The 17,514-nt window shown below is 38.2% G+C and overlaps 2 protein-coding genes and 1 non-coding gene across 3 annotated transcripts; all 3 read left to right on the plus strand.

The window, feature by feature from the left end:
* The first annotated feature begins 3,265 nt into the window (after positions 1–3,265).
* On the plus strand, positions 3,266–7,034 carry LOC143603893 (protein LONGIFOLIA 1-like). Its single transcript, XM_077080557.1, has 5 exons — positions 3,266–3,848; positions 4,278–4,318; positions 4,441–5,901; positions 6,008–6,158; positions 6,246–7,034. Exons 1-5 carry the CDS (start codon positions 3,695–3,697, stop codon positions 6,968–6,970), a joined length of 2,532 nt encoding a protein of 843 aa, XP_076936672.1. The 5' UTR covers positions 3,266–3,694; the 3' UTR covers positions 6,971–7,034.
* A 423-nt stretch (positions 7,035–7,457) lies between these two features.
* Positions 7,458–8,767, plus strand: LOC143603894 (protein LONGIFOLIA 1-like). Its single transcript, XM_077080559.1, has 3 exons — positions 7,458–7,634; positions 7,741–7,891; positions 7,979–8,767. Exons 1-3 carry the CDS (start codon positions 7,488–7,490, stop codon positions 8,701–8,703), a joined length of 1,023 nt encoding a protein of 340 aa, XP_076936674.1. The 5' UTR covers positions 7,458–7,487; the 3' UTR covers positions 8,704–8,767.
* Positions 8,768–10,136: 1,369 nt separating this feature from the next.
* Positions 10,137–10,208, plus strand: TRNAT-CGU (transfer RNA threonine (anticodon CGU)). The gene has a single exon. It is a non-coding gene; the product is annotated as a tRNA-Thr (tRNA).
* Positions 10,209–17,514: the final 7,306 nt, after the last annotated feature.

Genomic DNA, 17,514 nt, shown 5'->3' on the forward strand with positions numbered 1-17,514 from the left:
ATGTCCGATGTGTTGCACATATCATCAACTTGGTTGTCCAAATAGGTCTTGACAATGAACACATTTGTGATGATTTAAAATACTTTAGACTTATGTTACAAGATGTCTTCAAAAGTGGTAAAAGAAGACATCTTGAATATAAGAACTATTGCAAGTCGGCTGAAAGAAAGTATTTGGGGCCGAATTGGGACGTTCCAACCCGTTGGAACTCAACTTGTCATATGTTAAAGTGTGCTTTTGCCCAACGCCAAACTTTACAAGCTTTTCATAACAATCTTGTTGAAGAACGCGAGGCCGATATGTTTCCGGAAAGTGTTTGGGTCCAAGTCGGTTATTTGTTGGAGTATCTTGATGTGTTCAAAAAGTCAACAACAAAATTATCGGGAGTCTATTACCCTACTAGTTGTTGGGTTTTGCAAGAATTGTACTATATGTCTTGTGTTTTTAAAAGCTTTGCGGAGAAGAACAAACTCTTCGAAAATATTGTTGCGGTGATGAAAGAAAAGTTCATAAAATATTTTGAAATCATACCGCCGGTCTTTACTTGTGCCGCCGCATTAAACCCCTATTGGAATGTTAATGGGGTTGAAACAATGATTGAGGAAATATTCGACAACTTAGGTATGCACGAGATTGACCCGAAGTTGTCGACGGAAGCGAAGGACAAGTTCAACAAAAACCTTCAAGACCTTTATGACCATTATTTTCAAATGTATGGTCCAAGCACGAGATCGTCTTTTGTGAAAAAAACAACAACTGGTAGGCCGTGCAATGACCCACTTATAAACTTGATGAATGGGATTCGTGAATCGGCATCTAAGAGGCAAAGAGGAAACACACCAAGTAGCGAACTTGGTCGATATAGTGGAGCAAACTATGTTGAGGGCGCAACGGTCGACGAAATTCGCAATATTGATTTGTTGGCTTGGTGGAAAGGTAAACAAAACGAATTTCCCATTCTATCCGCCATGGCTCGTGATTTGCTTGCCGTACAAGCCTCAACGGTTGCTTCCGAATCGGTTTTTTCTCTTAGTGGGAGGGTGTTATCTATGCGAAGAACAAAACTAACTCCCGAGTCTCTAGAGGTTTGCATTTGCCTAAAGGACCATTTGGATGCGGTGGATCGTGTACAACACAAGGCGAACTTTGAAGACGAAATACCAATAGAGCGTCATATTCATGATGAGGAGGCGGAGGACGGGGTTTCTTCCGATAACGAAGACGAGGGTGAAGACAAGAATGAAGACGAAGAAGAGTTGTAATTATTTGTTTTGTTAAAATTATTTGTAACTTGTTCAACTAATATTTAGTTTTGATTTGTTTTATTATAATTACTTTTGTTACTCATGATTAATTGTTTGTTACTTTTTTAATAACGACGAACATTTTATTCATCTAAAAAATAACTATTACAAACATTATTAAAACATAAACGATACTAAACATAACAACTAAAACATAAAAAACAAAGTCCGTCGTTTTAATCCGGGAATACTTATTTTTGGGTTGTAGAGCCGGACGACTCTCCCACTTCCGTTTTTTTAGCTTCCATTCTTCTTTTCTCTCGACAATACTTATTCGTATGTTTTCGTAATGTCGAGTTGGACGCTGCTTTAAGAAACTTCGAGCAATATTTGCAACGTGCCAACTCATGTGAGTCGGTCATGAGACACAAATCGTAATGAACCCAAACATCGGGGCATCTTGTTGTTTCGATCACCATAACAACGTCATCATTGGTTGCCATTTGTTGTCGGTTTAAGGTTAATTGTGGTTTGGAGTGTGTTTTATAGTTTTGGGAGTGGTTTAACAAGTACACAAACAAACCTTGCTATTTATAGAAAGAAGATAACCTATTTATAGTTAAAAAACCGGTTCCAACAGTCAAAAACGGCTATATAGCCGTTGGAACCGGTTCCTAACGCCTATAATGTTTAAATTTCAAAAAAAACCGGTGGAACCGGTTTTTACGTAAAAACCGGTTCCGGTTCCAACCTACCCGGTTCCTAAAAGTTTGCATTTCTGGGCATCGGTTCGGGTCGGGAACCGAACCGGTTCCTGACTGGAACCGGTTTCATTTTCTACCCAGTGTGAAAAAAACCGGTTCCGAACCGGTTCGGGTTTTCAAGGTGAACCCGATTTGTGCACCTCTAGGTGTCATCATGTGCCTACACCAACAATAATACACATTTAAGCCATCCTTATCACTTCTTTTCACATCTTCCATAACCATATTCATCATAATTTCATAAAAAAACAAAACACATTATTTATGTTTTCTTAACCGTGTTCGGAATTATCTTCAACACCCAAGTGAGCATTCCTGAGACGGGGCCATCAAGAATGTGAAAAACCCCATTGAGGCACGTTTTGAACCTGAGGCCATAAGATCTCACTTCTTAACCATCAACTCATGCCATTGGACATGAAGGTCAATGGCACAAGAAAAACACATTACTAGCACCTCATGAAATAAGACTTGTACCTCATTCAACTACAAAAGAAGCATACACATACATACATGCATGTATGCATAGCATGACTTGTACTACCACACCCATGAATTTGGCACCTATTGCATTTATAGTTTAGTGTAAAGGGTCCAAAGTAAATATATTGGAGCAAAAGTACAACTTAGTACCTATACTAACTTGATGGCTTTCTGGGATCAGACCATCATCACTGGTCCAGGTTTACCACTACCAGAGGTTCCTTGATTTCCGAGGATATTGGTGGTCCATGAAAGATGTCATATATTCAAGATTACTACTAACAATGCACGAGTTACAACCTATGGAAAATGAATTTAAAGTGTTGCAACAATGAATGCACCAATGGCAGAAAACCTGAAAAAGAAATGAATTGGCAATGGTACAAAAGGAACATGCAAAAATAAAGCAAGAAACATTATATGAGATAACTAGACATTCAATGTCATATGAGAATTTAATAAGCATTCAATTCAGACCCTTTATGACTTTACTGCATAAGGTACAAGTGTTTCTTGCATGGCTGCTTTAAAAAAGAATTAAATAAAGATGCATGTATCGCATTTCCATTTAATAACTTGAAGGGGACTCCCATAGTCCCATAACACAGTAAACTTATGTTAAATTACTTTTCAACCCAGCATAAACATGACAGAATGAGGGACATGCTTGTTGGAAGAGAGGGTACTTTGGTCATTTTGCAAAAGAGATATGCTTGCTAAAGAGGTTTAGAACATGCATTTTACTAAAACTTGTATCACCTGACAAACACCACATGAAGAAGCCAGACTCCAGACCCTACCCACATTATTCTGTCCACATGGATAAGTGGAAGGCCAGTGCAGATCTGACCCACTAACTCATCTCTCTAGAATTTGTTAAATCAATATATATATATAATATAGATATATATACATATAATATATATACATAGTGACAGCAATTTTCCCTCTCATTCTTAAAATTTGACACCCAATTCAATTCCCACTAAAATAATTGAACAATGCCTCCATATATTCCATCAATATCCCTTCTGCAACTCTAGCAGTGTTCCCTCAAGAACCAAAAAAGCAACCAACTTTGGATATTTTAGCTTGCACCCAACAAAAGAAATTATCTTAGGAATTCAACCAAATAATCTTTTTATAAGATATTTAAGTTTTGATTGATTGAATAGAAGAAATCAAGAATCTGTGGTGGTGCAAATGTCTAATAAGGAGGCTGTGCAGACTTTAAAAGATGATACACAAGAGCTGCAGAAGCAGTTAGGCTGCATGAATGGGATTTTCCAGATCTTTGACCGGCGGTACCTTCTTGGTCTACGCCGCCACGGCCATAACCAGAAGAAACTACCTCCAGGTATGACTATTTTAGTTCAAATTATTTGGGGGTATTTTACTGGAAACATTTGAATTAGCAGTCCAAAACAACTTATTGTTGTATCGAAAGTTCGAAACGTAATAAAGATATAAAGAGCAATCTTAAATAGTACAAAACTACAAATACAAAGTAAGAGAAAGATCAATTTGGGGTACCCATTAATGGTTTGCAAGATAGTGGCAAGATATTTATAAGATAGCAACATATTTCATGATTATCATATAGAATTACAAAGTGCACAAAAAAACAATAGGTTCACTAGTGCATCTGACTAGCATAGCCTATAAGATTTTAGAATTTCATAAAAACTGTATGTTCTTCATGTGTGCACCAATTACCATATGTGCATATAATCATTATATATTACTTCTTGTTTCAATGTCTTAACCATTTGCAATCTCTATGTAGCTCAAAGTGACAATGGTGAAAATGAGGTCAAGAATGTAAAGGTATACACTAAACTTGTAATTTTTTGCAAAATATCCATTTGTCATATCTTTATCTTCTTTTACATTTTAGCAAGTGTAACACTAGCAGAAATACTAACCCGTACTTGATATTTCATTTGCAGGAGAACTCCCCAAAGGTGGTCACAAAAGAGAAGGAAAGAGTCTCCATTGAACCACCAAGAAACTCGTTTTCATCTTCTAGCTCGTCTACCGTCATGTCATCATTAGATTATAGAAAAAGGGTTCAAACAGAAGTATCATCTTCTTGCCAAAGTGTCATCTCTGAATCCTCGTCATCTCCATTTTTACACAGAAGAAAACCAAGTTTGACTATAGAGTCACCCGATATCAGAGATGTAGTCAAAGATTCAATGACCAGAGAACCCCGTGTGGTATCAATCAAACCTGTAGCCAAAGATGAACGAGTGGGGACCGCAATGAAGCATATCGACTCCCCGAGGCCATTCCCGCCTCAAAAATCCCTTCAATGTGACAGAGCCGATCGAAACCTGAGGGAACTAAAGGAAGCAGCACGGTTTTCATGTGACGGACGGGAATCACGGTATCAGTCAAAACCCATTATGAAGATCAAAGAGCTTCCAAGGTTATCATTGGACAGCAGGCAAGGGTATATCAGTAATTCTGCCAATGATTCAACAAGTAACAAGCGACCATCAAGTGTTGTGGCAAGATTGATGGGGTTGGAAGCATTAACAACCACCACTGATGAAAGTAAAACCTTGAAAACAAGCACGTGCTTGGATAAAGAACCGGTCTTGAATTCAAGAACATCAAGAAAAGAGGATAAGTTAAAGCCTGACTGCACTTCTGTTTCTCCAAAGGTTCAAAAACCACAAAGGGGAGTCAAAGTCAGTCATGTAATTACAAGAATACCCCTGGAAATGGCTCCATGGAAGCAGGAAGGCGGTGGTCGGGGCCCACAGAAGCCAACATTCAAGATTATGGAAAGCCCATCACGAGAACGGGCGTCTCGGACAATTTATGATGAGATTGAGAAAAGGTTGACCGAAGACGAGTATAAAACAGCTGGGAAGGAACTCAGAGCCCTTAAGCAGATTCTAGAAGCAATGCAGAAGGCGAAAAAAAGGTTAGAGAACAAAGAACCAGAAAGTCAAACAGTTGACCAACCAGTTTCCCCCACCATAAGTCAACGAAAGGTCAAACACGCAGATGCAAGAAAAGAATCAGTTGGTAGGAATCGGTTGAAAGATCCGGCTTTAAGAGAAAGGAAGATAATGAGTAGACCAATGTCACCTTCAAATCTTCCAGAACATTCTGGACCTGTAAGCCCAAGACTGCAGAGATCAAAGAACAGTATCCATGGGCCATCATCTGACTGGACCAGGACCAAGAAGCAATCCGGGATGCAACGAATGACACCGGGCTCAACAAACAGAAGGCTGAAGCCAAAATCCATGGATCCACTGCAAGACAGTAGTGAAACAAGAAATTTAAGTCAACAAAGTGATACAATTTCCTTCCGATCAAATGATTCAGAAGTCATGAGCGCTGAGTGGGCCGAAGAGGTCAACAGCCCGTTTCGGCCCGTGGATAACCACAGGGTAAGTGATGTACTTAAATCTGTTTTAACTTACACAAATTTACACACACACACACACACACTCACTAAGTGCAGTCATTTGAGTTAATATTACCTATCTTCAACAGAGTAATATCACAGAAAGGTTGACTGAAGACAAGTCAACAGTTGACCATGCCAAGCATACCATGGAACAACCCAGCCCGGTCTCTGTTCTTGATGCATTCTACACAGAAGACACACCATCACCAGTAAAGAAGAAATCTAATGCTTTTAATGGTACACATATTAAATTATTAACCTATTTATCTACATACCTTATTTCCAAAACCGATTATTAATCTTTTCATCTTTATTTCATTTCAGATGTTGAGAATGTAAACTTTGAAGAAGCACAAGATCAGTATTCTGAGTTCAATACAATGAAACTAGAAAACATAAAGAACTTAGTTCATCAGATTGAACTATTGAACACAAACACTGCAGTAGAATCTTCACGTGAGAGTGAAATTGGAGATCAAGTATATGTAGAAGAGATCATATTAGCCTCGGGATGCTTAAAAGATCTGGACCGTACAACCCTGATAGTCCAGCTTCATCCAACTGTCAGTTTGATCAACCCTGGTTTGTTCCATGTGTTAGAGAAAACTAAAGCATACACAGAGCCTGCAGATGATGGATACAACAAAAGTTTCATGAGATCAAAAATCAGAAGAAAGATGATATTTGATACTGTGAATGATGTCGTTAATCATGAATTAGCCATGTTAGGGCCTTTAGGGCCACATAAAGGAAGGATTCTGAATGGAGATAAGTTACTGAAACAATTATGCTCGGGAATAGACGGTCTGCAGAATAAATCAGAAATAGGCATATACGATGAAGAAGATGAAGTTACTAATATCATAAATGCAGATGTGAATAAAAGGTCACAAGATTGGGATGATCAATGTCATCAGGTTCCGGGTGTAGTGTTGGATATAGAGCGTTTGATTTTTAAAGATTTGATTACTGAGGTGGTGAACTTTCAAGTAACGAGTCTACAGGATTGGTCAGTGAGGCCGCATTGTAGACGATTATTTACCATGTAGAAGTTGAAATATTTGCTTGCTTTAGAAGCATAAGTTTAGATTAGTGAAAGCGTGTATCTGCAAGCGAAAGCGTACTTGAAGGCATATAAATTAAAATACATACTAACTGCATTAATGTATATCTTATTTGCTTCAAATCATTAGTTGAATGTATATTGTGACATTATTGGTGAAATGTGTTTGAAATTGGTTAATACAATATCAATGCAAGTAATCTTGTTTTTAATACCAGAACTGCATTGTTATAAACCTTAACATCTGCTTAAAGCAACGAACTACTTTTATGAACATATGCAGTCATTTCAACCATCAAAGAGATATAGCTATCAGTATCAAGTAAATAGGCAAAAAAGTACAGAATGGTAATTTCAAAGAATCATAACTGTCTAACTCATAACCGGATTTTGTCAAGCAATGATCAGTATCAGTCTATCAGAAGTACCTACATAATGACACCGGGCTCAACAAACAGAAGGCTGAACCGGGCTCAACAAACAGAAGGCTGAAGCCAAAATCCATGGATCCACTGCAAGACAGTAGTGAAACAAGAAATTTAAGTCAACAAAGTGATACAATTTCCTTCCGATCAAATGATTCAGAAGTCATGAGCGCTGAGTGGGCCGAAGAGGTCAACAGCCCGTTTCGGCCCGTGGATAACCACAGGGTAAGTGATGTACTTAAATCTGTTTTAACTTACACAAATTTACACACACACACACACACACTCACTAAGTGCAGTCATTTGAGTTAATATTACCTATCTTCAACAGAGTAATATCACAGAAAGGTTGACTGAAGACAAGTCAACAGTTGACCATGCCAAGCATACCATGGAACAACCCAGCCCGGTCTCTGTTCTTGATGCATTCTACACAGAAGACACACCATCACCAGTAAAGAAGAAATCTAATGCTTTTAATGGTACACATATTAAATTATTAACCTATTTATCTACATACCTTATTTCCAAAACCGATTATTAATCTTTTCATCTTTATTTCATTTCAGATGTTGAGAATGTAAACTTTGAAGAAGCACAAGATCAGTATTCTGAGTTCAATACAATGAAACTAGAAAACATAAAGAACTTAGTTCATCAGATTGAACTATTGAACACAAACACTGCAGTAGAATCTTCACGTGAGAGTGAAATTGGAGATCAAGTATATGTAGAAGAGATCATATTAGCCTCGGGATGCTTAAAAGATCTGGACCGTACAACCCTGATAGTCCAGCTTCATCCAACTGTCAGTTTGATCAACCCTGGTTTGTTCCATGTGTTAGAGAAAACTAAAGCATACACAGAGCCTGCAGATGATGGATACAACAAAAGTTTCATGAGATCAAAAATCAGAAGAAAGATGATATTTGATACTGTGAATGATGTCGTTAATCATGAATTAGCCATGTTAGGGCCTTTAGGGCCACATAAAGGAAGGATTCTGAATGGAGATAAGTTACTGAAACAATTATGCTCGGGAATAGACGGTCTGCAGAATAAATCAGAAATAGGCATATACGATGAAGAAGATGAAGTTACTAATATCATAAATGCAGATGTGAATAAAAGGTCACAAGATTGGGATGATCAATGTCATCAGGTTCCGGGTGTAGTGTTGGATATAGAGCGTTTGATTTTTAAAGATTTGATTACTGAGGTGGTGAACTTTCAAGTAACGAGTCTACAGGATTGGTCAGTGAGGCCGCATTGTAGACGATTATTTACCATGTAGAAGTTGAAATATTTGCTTGCTTTAGAAGCATAAGTTTAGATTAGTGAAAGCGTGTATCTGCAAGCGAAAGCGTACTTGAAGGCATATAAATTAAAATACATACTAACTGCATTAATGTATATCTTATTTGCTTCAAATCATTAGTTGAATGTATATTGTGACATTATTGGTGAAATGTGTTTGAAATTGGTTAATACAATATCAATGCAAGTAATCTTGTTTTTAATACCAGAACTGCATTGTTATAAACCTTAACATCTGCTTAAAGCAACGAACTACTTTTATGAACATATGCAGTCATTTCAACCATCAAAGAGATATAGCTATCAGTATCAAGTAAATAGGCAAAAAAGTACAGAATGGTAATTTCAAAGAATCATAACTGTCTAACTCATAACCGGATTTTGTCAAGCAATGATCAGTATCAGTCTATCAGAAGTACCTACATAACCTTGTAGCAGTCCAAGATAGGTCTGTCTAAATTGCTCGACGTCATTCAACTTCGACTCGGCTTGTAAAGGAGCCAAGTATGAGCAAAGGCATGCTCGCTCGTTCGGCTAGAATATACCACTATACACTATAAAACTACTAGCCTAGTCACTACCTAATTGTTCTAAGTTCTAAAAAATCAAAACCGTGGTTCAATAAAAAAATTACCTAACTCAAGCACTCAGCCGCTCTTATCCGCTCCTAATTCTCGGTCACACTTCACGGCCTCAGTCCTCACACAAGGACTATCCAAATTGCTCGATGCTTGAAAGTTGAAACTTGCACAATTCTTGATCGAAAAAGCTCGTCCGATTTTGGCTTGGCATGTATATGAGCCGAACACGAGCAAGCCCTCGCTTGATTCGGCTCAGCTCGGCTCGTGAACATTCCTAGTCCAAATGTTTCAGACTATATTATACATGCTACTACTCTCAGTCCTCTAGCTAAATTTGCATAGAAATTGCAGGTTATATCATCAGACATATCATGGCTCTGCAAATTATATTTTCATCCTCATCTTCAAACTAGACTCAGTTCCTATTGATTTTGTTCATGGTATCAAATTCATCTCACTATATTTGAACATGTTAAAATGTATAAAACTAATCTATTGAACTAACTAACTAACTAACAAAAAGCACAATTACTAAACAACTCATGAAATCACTTCATACATCCTCAACGACAAATTCAGGTTATCGTAATTGTTACATACAAATGAAGATATTAGGCTTACAGTATAAGCAATACGTGAACTTACCAATTGTACGTATGCGTTAGGGTTTCCGTGATTCAACAGCGAAATGAGACACCAAACACACTTCAATTCGAAATTAACTGACTGAAACGAATCGAGATTAACTGGATCAAGTAAAACATCAGTTACTGAACATTGAGCGAACTGGTATAATACATGAGCTATAATGTTAAAGAATGTAACATCTGCTTCCGTAGCATAGTGGTAGTGCGTTCACTTCGTAAGCGAAAGGTCGCGAGTTCGATCCTCGCCGGGAGCTATATTTTTTTTAGCTCTTTTCACACATCTCATATCAGCCTTGAATATACGTGGCGGAGTTGCACATGGTACGGGTGTGACTAAGACTAACGAAAATGGACCTAATACACGTTTATCCTTTGTTATTTTTAATCTCCGTACTTAATTGTAAACCTATGATAGAAGAGTTGAGATGCAAATATAGCTAGGGGAGTGATCGGAGGTGGAACATGGGTGATAGTCCAGATTTCGAGTTCGGTAATCTTAAATCAAGGAAATGAACTCGTTATAGTTCCAGGTTAGTATGTTGTTAATATTTGGGTCACATAATTGTGTGCAAGTTGATTAGTTAAGAGTCATTCAACGTTGCTAACGTGTTTTGACTTCGAGTTTAGTCATCGATTAGTTTTGTGAGTATCAGTTTTAAGAAGCAGCCTCTCTAATCCTACGGGGTAGACGTAAGGCTACATCTTACCCTCCTCAGACCGGTACGGTGATAATGATATGATGAGTTTTAATAACAAACTTAAAGTCCATATTGGTGTCAGCTGGACTGGAATAATTATTTAGGGAATTCTCTGCGCAATCTTTCTGAATCGAGCAAGCGCTTTCAGATTGAAGTATTTTAGCATCAATGTGAATGAAATTTAGCGAGTTTATTTGATATCTGTCGCTTTGACCGCATTCTCAGCAAAGAAAACATCAAGAAACCATACTCATAAACCATCATGTGTCCACCAGAAGGCAAGTTTTGCAACTCAATGTTTCAGTTCAGTCACCCCAATTTTATCATTGTGGAAAGGGGACACATGAATGCAACAAAAGCAAGATTTTTACAACTTTCTAAATACAAAATGTTACAAAATGTTGCAAAATGTTTCAGTTCAGCCCCGTCTAATCCTACGGGGTAGACGTAAGGCTACATCTTACCCTCCTCAGACCGGTACGGTGATAATGATATGATGAGTTTTAATAACAAACTTAAAGTCCATATTGGTGTCAGCTGGACTGGCATAATTATTTAGGGAATTCTCTGCGCAATCTTTCTGAATCGAGCAAGCGCTTTCAGATTGAAGTATTTTAGCATCAATGTGAATGAAATTTAGCGAGTTTATTTGATATCTGTCGCTTTGACCGCATTCTCAGCAAAGAAAACATCAAGAAACCATACTCATAAACCATCATGTGTCCACCAGAAGGCAAGTTTTGCAACTCAATGTTTCAGTTCAGTCACCCCAATTTTATCATTGTGGAAAGGGGACACATGAATGCAACAAAAGCAAGATTTTTACAACTTTCTAAATACAAAATGTTGCAATAAAGCCAAGTGATTTATGCTTTTTTTAGCAAGGAGAAGCAGATCAAACATGGACACATATACATATGTTTTAAGTTTTTAACAGCAAGATTTGAATCCATTGTTGATACTGTTTTATTCATTTCATGTGAAGTCGGTTTGTGAACTGGAACTAGATGAAAGTATTGACTCAACTAAGCGGTATGAAGTTAGTTTGGAATGACATCTTTATATCATATATTCAAGATTCAATGGAACAGAATGATTGAAATATATCCAAATAATTCAATATTTAGAAACTTTTGTATTAAATAATTATGGTTCAAGTTTAAATCTAGCACAATGAAATTCTAATAAACATCAAGATTCCAACTTTCATAAACCCTTTTAAGCCCCCATCAAAATTAATCAAGTTTGAACAGCACCCAATCTTGAAACTTTGAAGCTTGAATCTGCAAGGCATGTCGCACAACCTCATATTAACCGAAACAATTCACAAAATGATGAATCGATCATGAATTTTTACCTTGTGTTGTTGATTTCTAGTATATGTTGATGGCAAGAGAGAAGATGACTTGAAAGATTTAGTTCTAGCAAGAAGTCTTTTGGAGACAGGAAACATCATCTGATCAGTTGGACTTTTTTACCTACTCAAAAACACAAGCAAAACTCAAAATTTATAACCCAAAAGTATTAAATTCAAGTATTAATCACAAAGAATAACCTACATCTCCGAAAATTTGAACGCTTTGGGGACGGTAAGACGATCAGGAGTAGTGATCTTAGCCGAAACAGCAGCTGGAGTTGGGGAACTCGTCTGAACCGGAGGTGTATGGGGAGAGTTTTGATCCATGGTTAGAGTTTTGATGGTGATTTATGGGTGAGATAGTGTTTATAAAGTTGGATAGAAATGATGGATTTTGGTTTATATGTGGATGAAGATAAAGTGGAGGGAATAAAACGACCGTTGGTGCTTGCTAGAACAAATTAGTGTTTAATTAACGGCTCAAATTGGTGGGACATGGGGTAAACTATATCTTTTAATTATTGTTATGCCATAACCGTTTTAATGTAGCGGCAATGAGTTTTACCTTAGGTTTATTTAAGGGTTTTTTTTTGTTTAACGTCGTGAATTTGAATCTTACTCATGTGTTATATTTCTAGGTTTAAAATTGGGTGAAACATCATTGGTGGATCATGTTGGAAATATGGACTGGTCTGCTTAAGTCAACGCGGCCGACCGGGTTATAACCCGTGAGAGTTACACCTTGGACAACGAACTAAAATCCGCTTAAATGGTTTAACCGGTAAATGACGAACATATTGTGACGGAATTATTATTTATAATGGTTATAAATAATAAAGTTTATTTACTGCTTAAATAAACTAGTTCGGGCTTTTAACAAGAGTTGAAACGAGTTGGACTTGGGCCCGGTTAAGATTTATTATTTAAGATTATGATAATTATTATATAATAATAAAAACCTAATTCTTGAAAAACAAGAAAACCCACCGTCCCTAAAAGTCTATATAGACTCCAACAATATTGAAGTTAAAAAGGGATTTTTAGTTATCAGATCTCTCGTTACGCAACCAAGTCACCGGCCACTATTAATTTATTTGCCGCTGCCAAACTTAACCTCAGCCGTCGTCGTTGCCGATAGTGTATCGACCACCCCCACAAGAAGCCCCGCACCACCGCTGTTGCCGTAGTGCACCGCCGCTGCCCCGGAAGTTCGTGTACTAGCGTCGTTTGTTGAACCTCGGTGTCTCAACCGGTTAATCATTAACCGAGGTAACTTAAATATTGTCGTTGTTGATTTATATTTAACTTGGTCGTTTTGACTCGTACTCGTATCGTTTGTAACCGGATCCTGTACGGTTCCGTTTATGGTGATTACTCGTTTTTATATTCCGCTGCGTATTCATATATTAATGTGATTAATAAATTATGAAACTAATTTAATTAAACCGGGTTTAATTGTTAAACCGTTGACTGGTCACCACTGGAACCCAACAGTGGTATCAGAGCCTTGGTTACAACATACGAGTCGAATCCGGTCTTTTCACCGGATCTACATCATAAACTTCAAGCTAGTTGAAGTTTTTGATCTAGATTAGTTTTTAGGGCAATCTTGGTTTGGTCAAAATTTTATTTACTTTATTTGACCAAAATATTGCCCGATTTTTATTTTTTTTAACTGAATATGTAAATCTGGCCCGACCATTGTGTGTTTGGTTGTTTGGTTTTTGGTTTTGGCCATATGGATGGTTCAAAAGTTGTATTTATTTTTCGGTTTTATTTTATGGTTTTTGGCCACCTTGATGGTTCAAAATTGTAATAGATAGGGTTTGGTTTTTCATTATATATGTTTTGTAATATTGTAATGAAGAAGACCCGAAGGAAAACCGAGGATGAGTTCACGGAGTTCTTGAAGTCAGTGGGAGTTAGCAAAGATGACGGGATGCACCAAGAGTCCATCCTTGTGGTTGCTTTGTGTTGTGACCCCTTGACCAGATTGGTCTTGCTAATAGGCTCTAGCAAGACCAATCACCTTTTTGGCCATTTAAGATTTACATATTCTTTTTGCTATTGTGGTTGCTTGCTTTATTATAATAGGTTATAATACCACCAACCTAATACCAAATATATTAAAATAAATTTTTAATTAACCGATTAAGTTTTTGCAAAATTAAACTAAATTTGATTTTCCAAAACCTTATAAATTTATAGTTTAACTATTAACTTAAAACTGGTTAGTCATATCGCGACAAACTTAGTTTTAATAGGTTATTTAAAACTGAGTGTCCTGAGAGATGAAAGGGTTCATCTAGTTGTCCCGATTAATACAGTAAAACTGGACTTTTACTCTATTCGGTAAATTCTAAAACTAATCCCAATTTTAAAATCAATAGTTAATGCCATCCTACTATAAGGCACACTTGAGGCATACTGCGAAATTTCGAGTGTTTGGAGCTACATCACCGCACTTGTTTTCTAGCCTATCCCTTCAAGGTGAAAGGGTTTCGTTGACACATCCGACCCTTTCACACGTGTCTGTACTAGGGCGACTATTACTTTACTCTTCTGTTACGTGCTACAGCTGTCTGAAGACTAAGGTGGGCATAGATGAAGCTAAACGTATCTACTTAGGCAATTGTTGTCTTAATAGGCCTCATAACCGAGAGTTGTGCTCTATTCACAATTGGCAATCGTTGTCAATCTGCCTAACCACTTACTAATGTTGTGTGCTACAGATGCCATTACTAACTGGAAGCCAGATTCTCAAATACCTATTTTATTAATGTTAATTGGGCATTAATAATATGATTACAACGTCGAAAATACTAATTAAATTTACTTTTGCTTTATTAAACAGACGTCATCAAACGAAAATTCACCCTACGCCCTTAAGTCTATCCTTGAGAAGGATAAACTGAACGGTACCAACTTCATCGAATGGCACCGCAACTTGAGACTTGTTCTCACCATGGCTAAGCGCATGTATGTTCTCGATGGACCTGTTCCAACCGAGCTTGAAAACAACACAGCCGCTGCTCGAAAAGCTCTTGACAAGCATAGGGATGACTCGGCTGATGTCTCCTGTATTATGCTAGCCACCATGACTACTGAGCTCGCTAAGGGCTTAGAAGACTTTGGTGCCTATGAGATGCTGGAACAACTCAAGGGCATGTTCCAGAAACAAGCCCGTCAGGAACGGTTCGATACCATGAAACAACTCATTAGTTGCAAGATGGCAGAAGGGTCTCCCGTCAGTGCTCATGTTCTTAAGATGATGGGGCACATCGATCAGCTTAAGAAACTTGATTATCCCCTGCCATATGAGATGACAGCTGATTTCATCCTCAACTCTCTCTCCCCAGCCCTTACGACCAGTTCGTAATGAATTTCAACATGAACGGCTGGGTAAAGACAATGTCGGAGCTGCACAACATGCTCAAAACGGCTGAGATGAACATTCCTTCTAGGACCAATCAAGTTCTGATGATCCGATCTGCTGGTGTAAAGAAGCCTAAACCCAAGAATCAGGGTTATAAGGGAAAAGGCAAGAAGAAAGTTACTGTTGCTGCCAAATCTGCCACCAACACTAACAAGAAAGTTGGAAAGGCACCGCCGCCGCCTCCTGAGGAGCGCCAGTGCTACAAGTGCAACAAGATGGGGCACTGGATGCGTAACTGCCCCGAGAATCTAGCTGAGATAGCAAAGAAGAAGGCCAATGGTGAAGGCACTTCTCGAGGTATTTCCATATACGTTATTGAACTTTTCATTGTCTCTAGCAACACATGGGTATTTGATACCGGATGTGGTTTCCACATTGTTAATGTCTTGCAGGAGCCTGAGAAGTGGAAGAAACTGAATAAAGGCAGCATGGAACTCATCGTTGGAGATGGGAAGAGAGTGCCAGTTCTGGCAACTAGAGTTTTTCATTTTACTTGTCCATCTGGCCTAGTTTTTCCTTTGAATAATTGTTTGTATGCTCCTGGTTTGACCAGAAACATCATTTCATTTTCATTGTTGCTTGAACACGGTTTTAAGTACGTTTTTAATGGCATGGCTATTTCTGCTTACTTATACGATATCTTTTATTTTGAGGCTAAACCTCGAAATGGTATTTATGAGATTGATGTTCAACCAGATAATAACGTATATCATCTTTCAAAACGTATCAAGACTAGCATCAATGATACTTTTCTATGGCATTGCCGACTTGGCCACATAAGCAAGGCAAGAGTTAAAAGACTCCAATCCGAATGGATTATTAAATCCACAGGACTAGACTCGTTTGATGATTGCGAATCTTGCTTAGCTGGCAAACTCGCCAAAGACTCCTTCACTCACAAAAGTGAACGAGCAAGTGATCTGTTAGGACTCATACATTCTGATGTATGTGGACCTTTCAGAACCATGACTAGAAACCATGAAAGATACTTCGTTTTCTTTATCGACGATTATAGTCGATATGCTTATGTGTATCTTATGAAACACAAGCATGAAACTTTTGAAAGGTTCAAAGAGTTTCAAAACGAAGTGGAAAAACAACTTTGTAAAACCATTAAAATGCTTCGATCAGATCAAGGTGGAGAGTATCTCAGCTCAGAGTTCATCACTCATCTAAAAGAGCATGGAATTGTTTCACAGCTCACTCCACCTGGCACACCCCAACATAATGGCGTGAGCGATAGGAGAAATCGAACTTTGCTAAACATGGTTCGATCGATGATGTGTAGAACAAACTTGCCTCACTCCTTTTGGGGTTACGCCCTTATGACCGCCGCCCGCATTGTCAATGTAGCTCCAACTAAGAAGATAGACAAAACCCCATATGAGATATGGCACAAGGGAAAGAAGCCCAAATTGTCTTACCTTAGAGTATGGGGATGTGATGCTTACATCTCAAGTGAGTCTGATGACAAACTTGATCCCCGCGGCGTAAAAGTTGTTTTCGTCGGATACTATAACCAAAGCGGTTATTACTTCTTTCATCCTGATACAAATACGATTTCTATCAAGAGGAAAGGCCACTTCCTTGAGGAGAATTTTCTCGATCGAGGAACTGGAGATAACATTGTCGATCTTGAAGAAATTCAAGAACCACAAACAACCGCTGAGGAAGTTGGAGCGTCTGATCAACAAGTTGTTGTTGCTGACACATCAGACGTGAACACAAGCGTTCGCAGAAGTAGTAGGACTCCCGTACCAAATTCTAGATACTTATGGCATCTAGATGGTCCCGAAGTCTTATTAGTAGCCGGGTCTGGCGAAAAGCCTACTAACTACAAATCTGCTATCTTGTATCCGGAATCCGAGAAATGGCAAGATGCCATGAACGCCGAGATGCAATCCATGCAGGATAACCAAGTTTGGAACTTGGTTGAGCTACCCCCCCCCCCCCCGATAGTCGGGCAGTAGGGAGCAAATGGATTTTCAAGAGAAAAACCGACATGCATGGAAATGTGCAAACCTATAAGGCACGGCTAGTCGCGAAAGGTTTTACTCAAACTCAAGGTG

Source organism: Bidens hawaiensis, unplaced genomic scaffold, assembly GCF_021521415.1.
Source record: "Bidens hawaiensis isolate Kalapana, Puna unplaced genomic scaffold, B.hawaiensis_p1.1 tig00063317_1, whole genome shotgun sequence".
Taxonomy (NCBI): Eukaryota; Viridiplantae; Streptophyta; class Magnoliopsida; order Asterales; family Asteraceae; genus Bidens; species Bidens hawaiensis.

Excerpts from the sequence above, each read along its gene's own strand:
- LOC143603893 (XM_077080557.1), top strand. The coding sequence starts at position 3,695 with ATGTCTAATAAGGAGGCTGTGCAGACTTTAAAAGATGATACACAAGAG. Across the intron at positions 3,849-4,277 it reads CCAGAAGAAACTACCTCCAG|CTCAAAGTGACAATGGTGAA; the intron begins GTATGACTATTT and ends ATCTCTATGTAG. Across the intron at positions 5,902-6,007 it reads GGCCCGTGGATAACCACAGG|AGTAATATCACAGAAAGGTT; the intron begins GTAAGTGATGTA and ends TATCTTCAACAG.
- LOC143603894 (XM_077080559.1), top strand. The coding sequence starts at position 7,488 with ATGGATCCACTGCAAGACAGTAGTGAAACAAGAAATTTAAGTCAACAA. Across the intron at positions 7,635-7,740 it reads GGCCCGTGGATAACCACAGG|AGTAATATCACAGAAAGGTT; the intron begins GTAAGTGATGTA and ends TATCTTCAACAG. Across the intron at positions 7,892-7,978 it reads GAAATCTAATGCTTTTAATG|ATGTTGAGAATGTAAACTTT; the intron begins GTACACATATTA and ends ATTTCATTTCAG.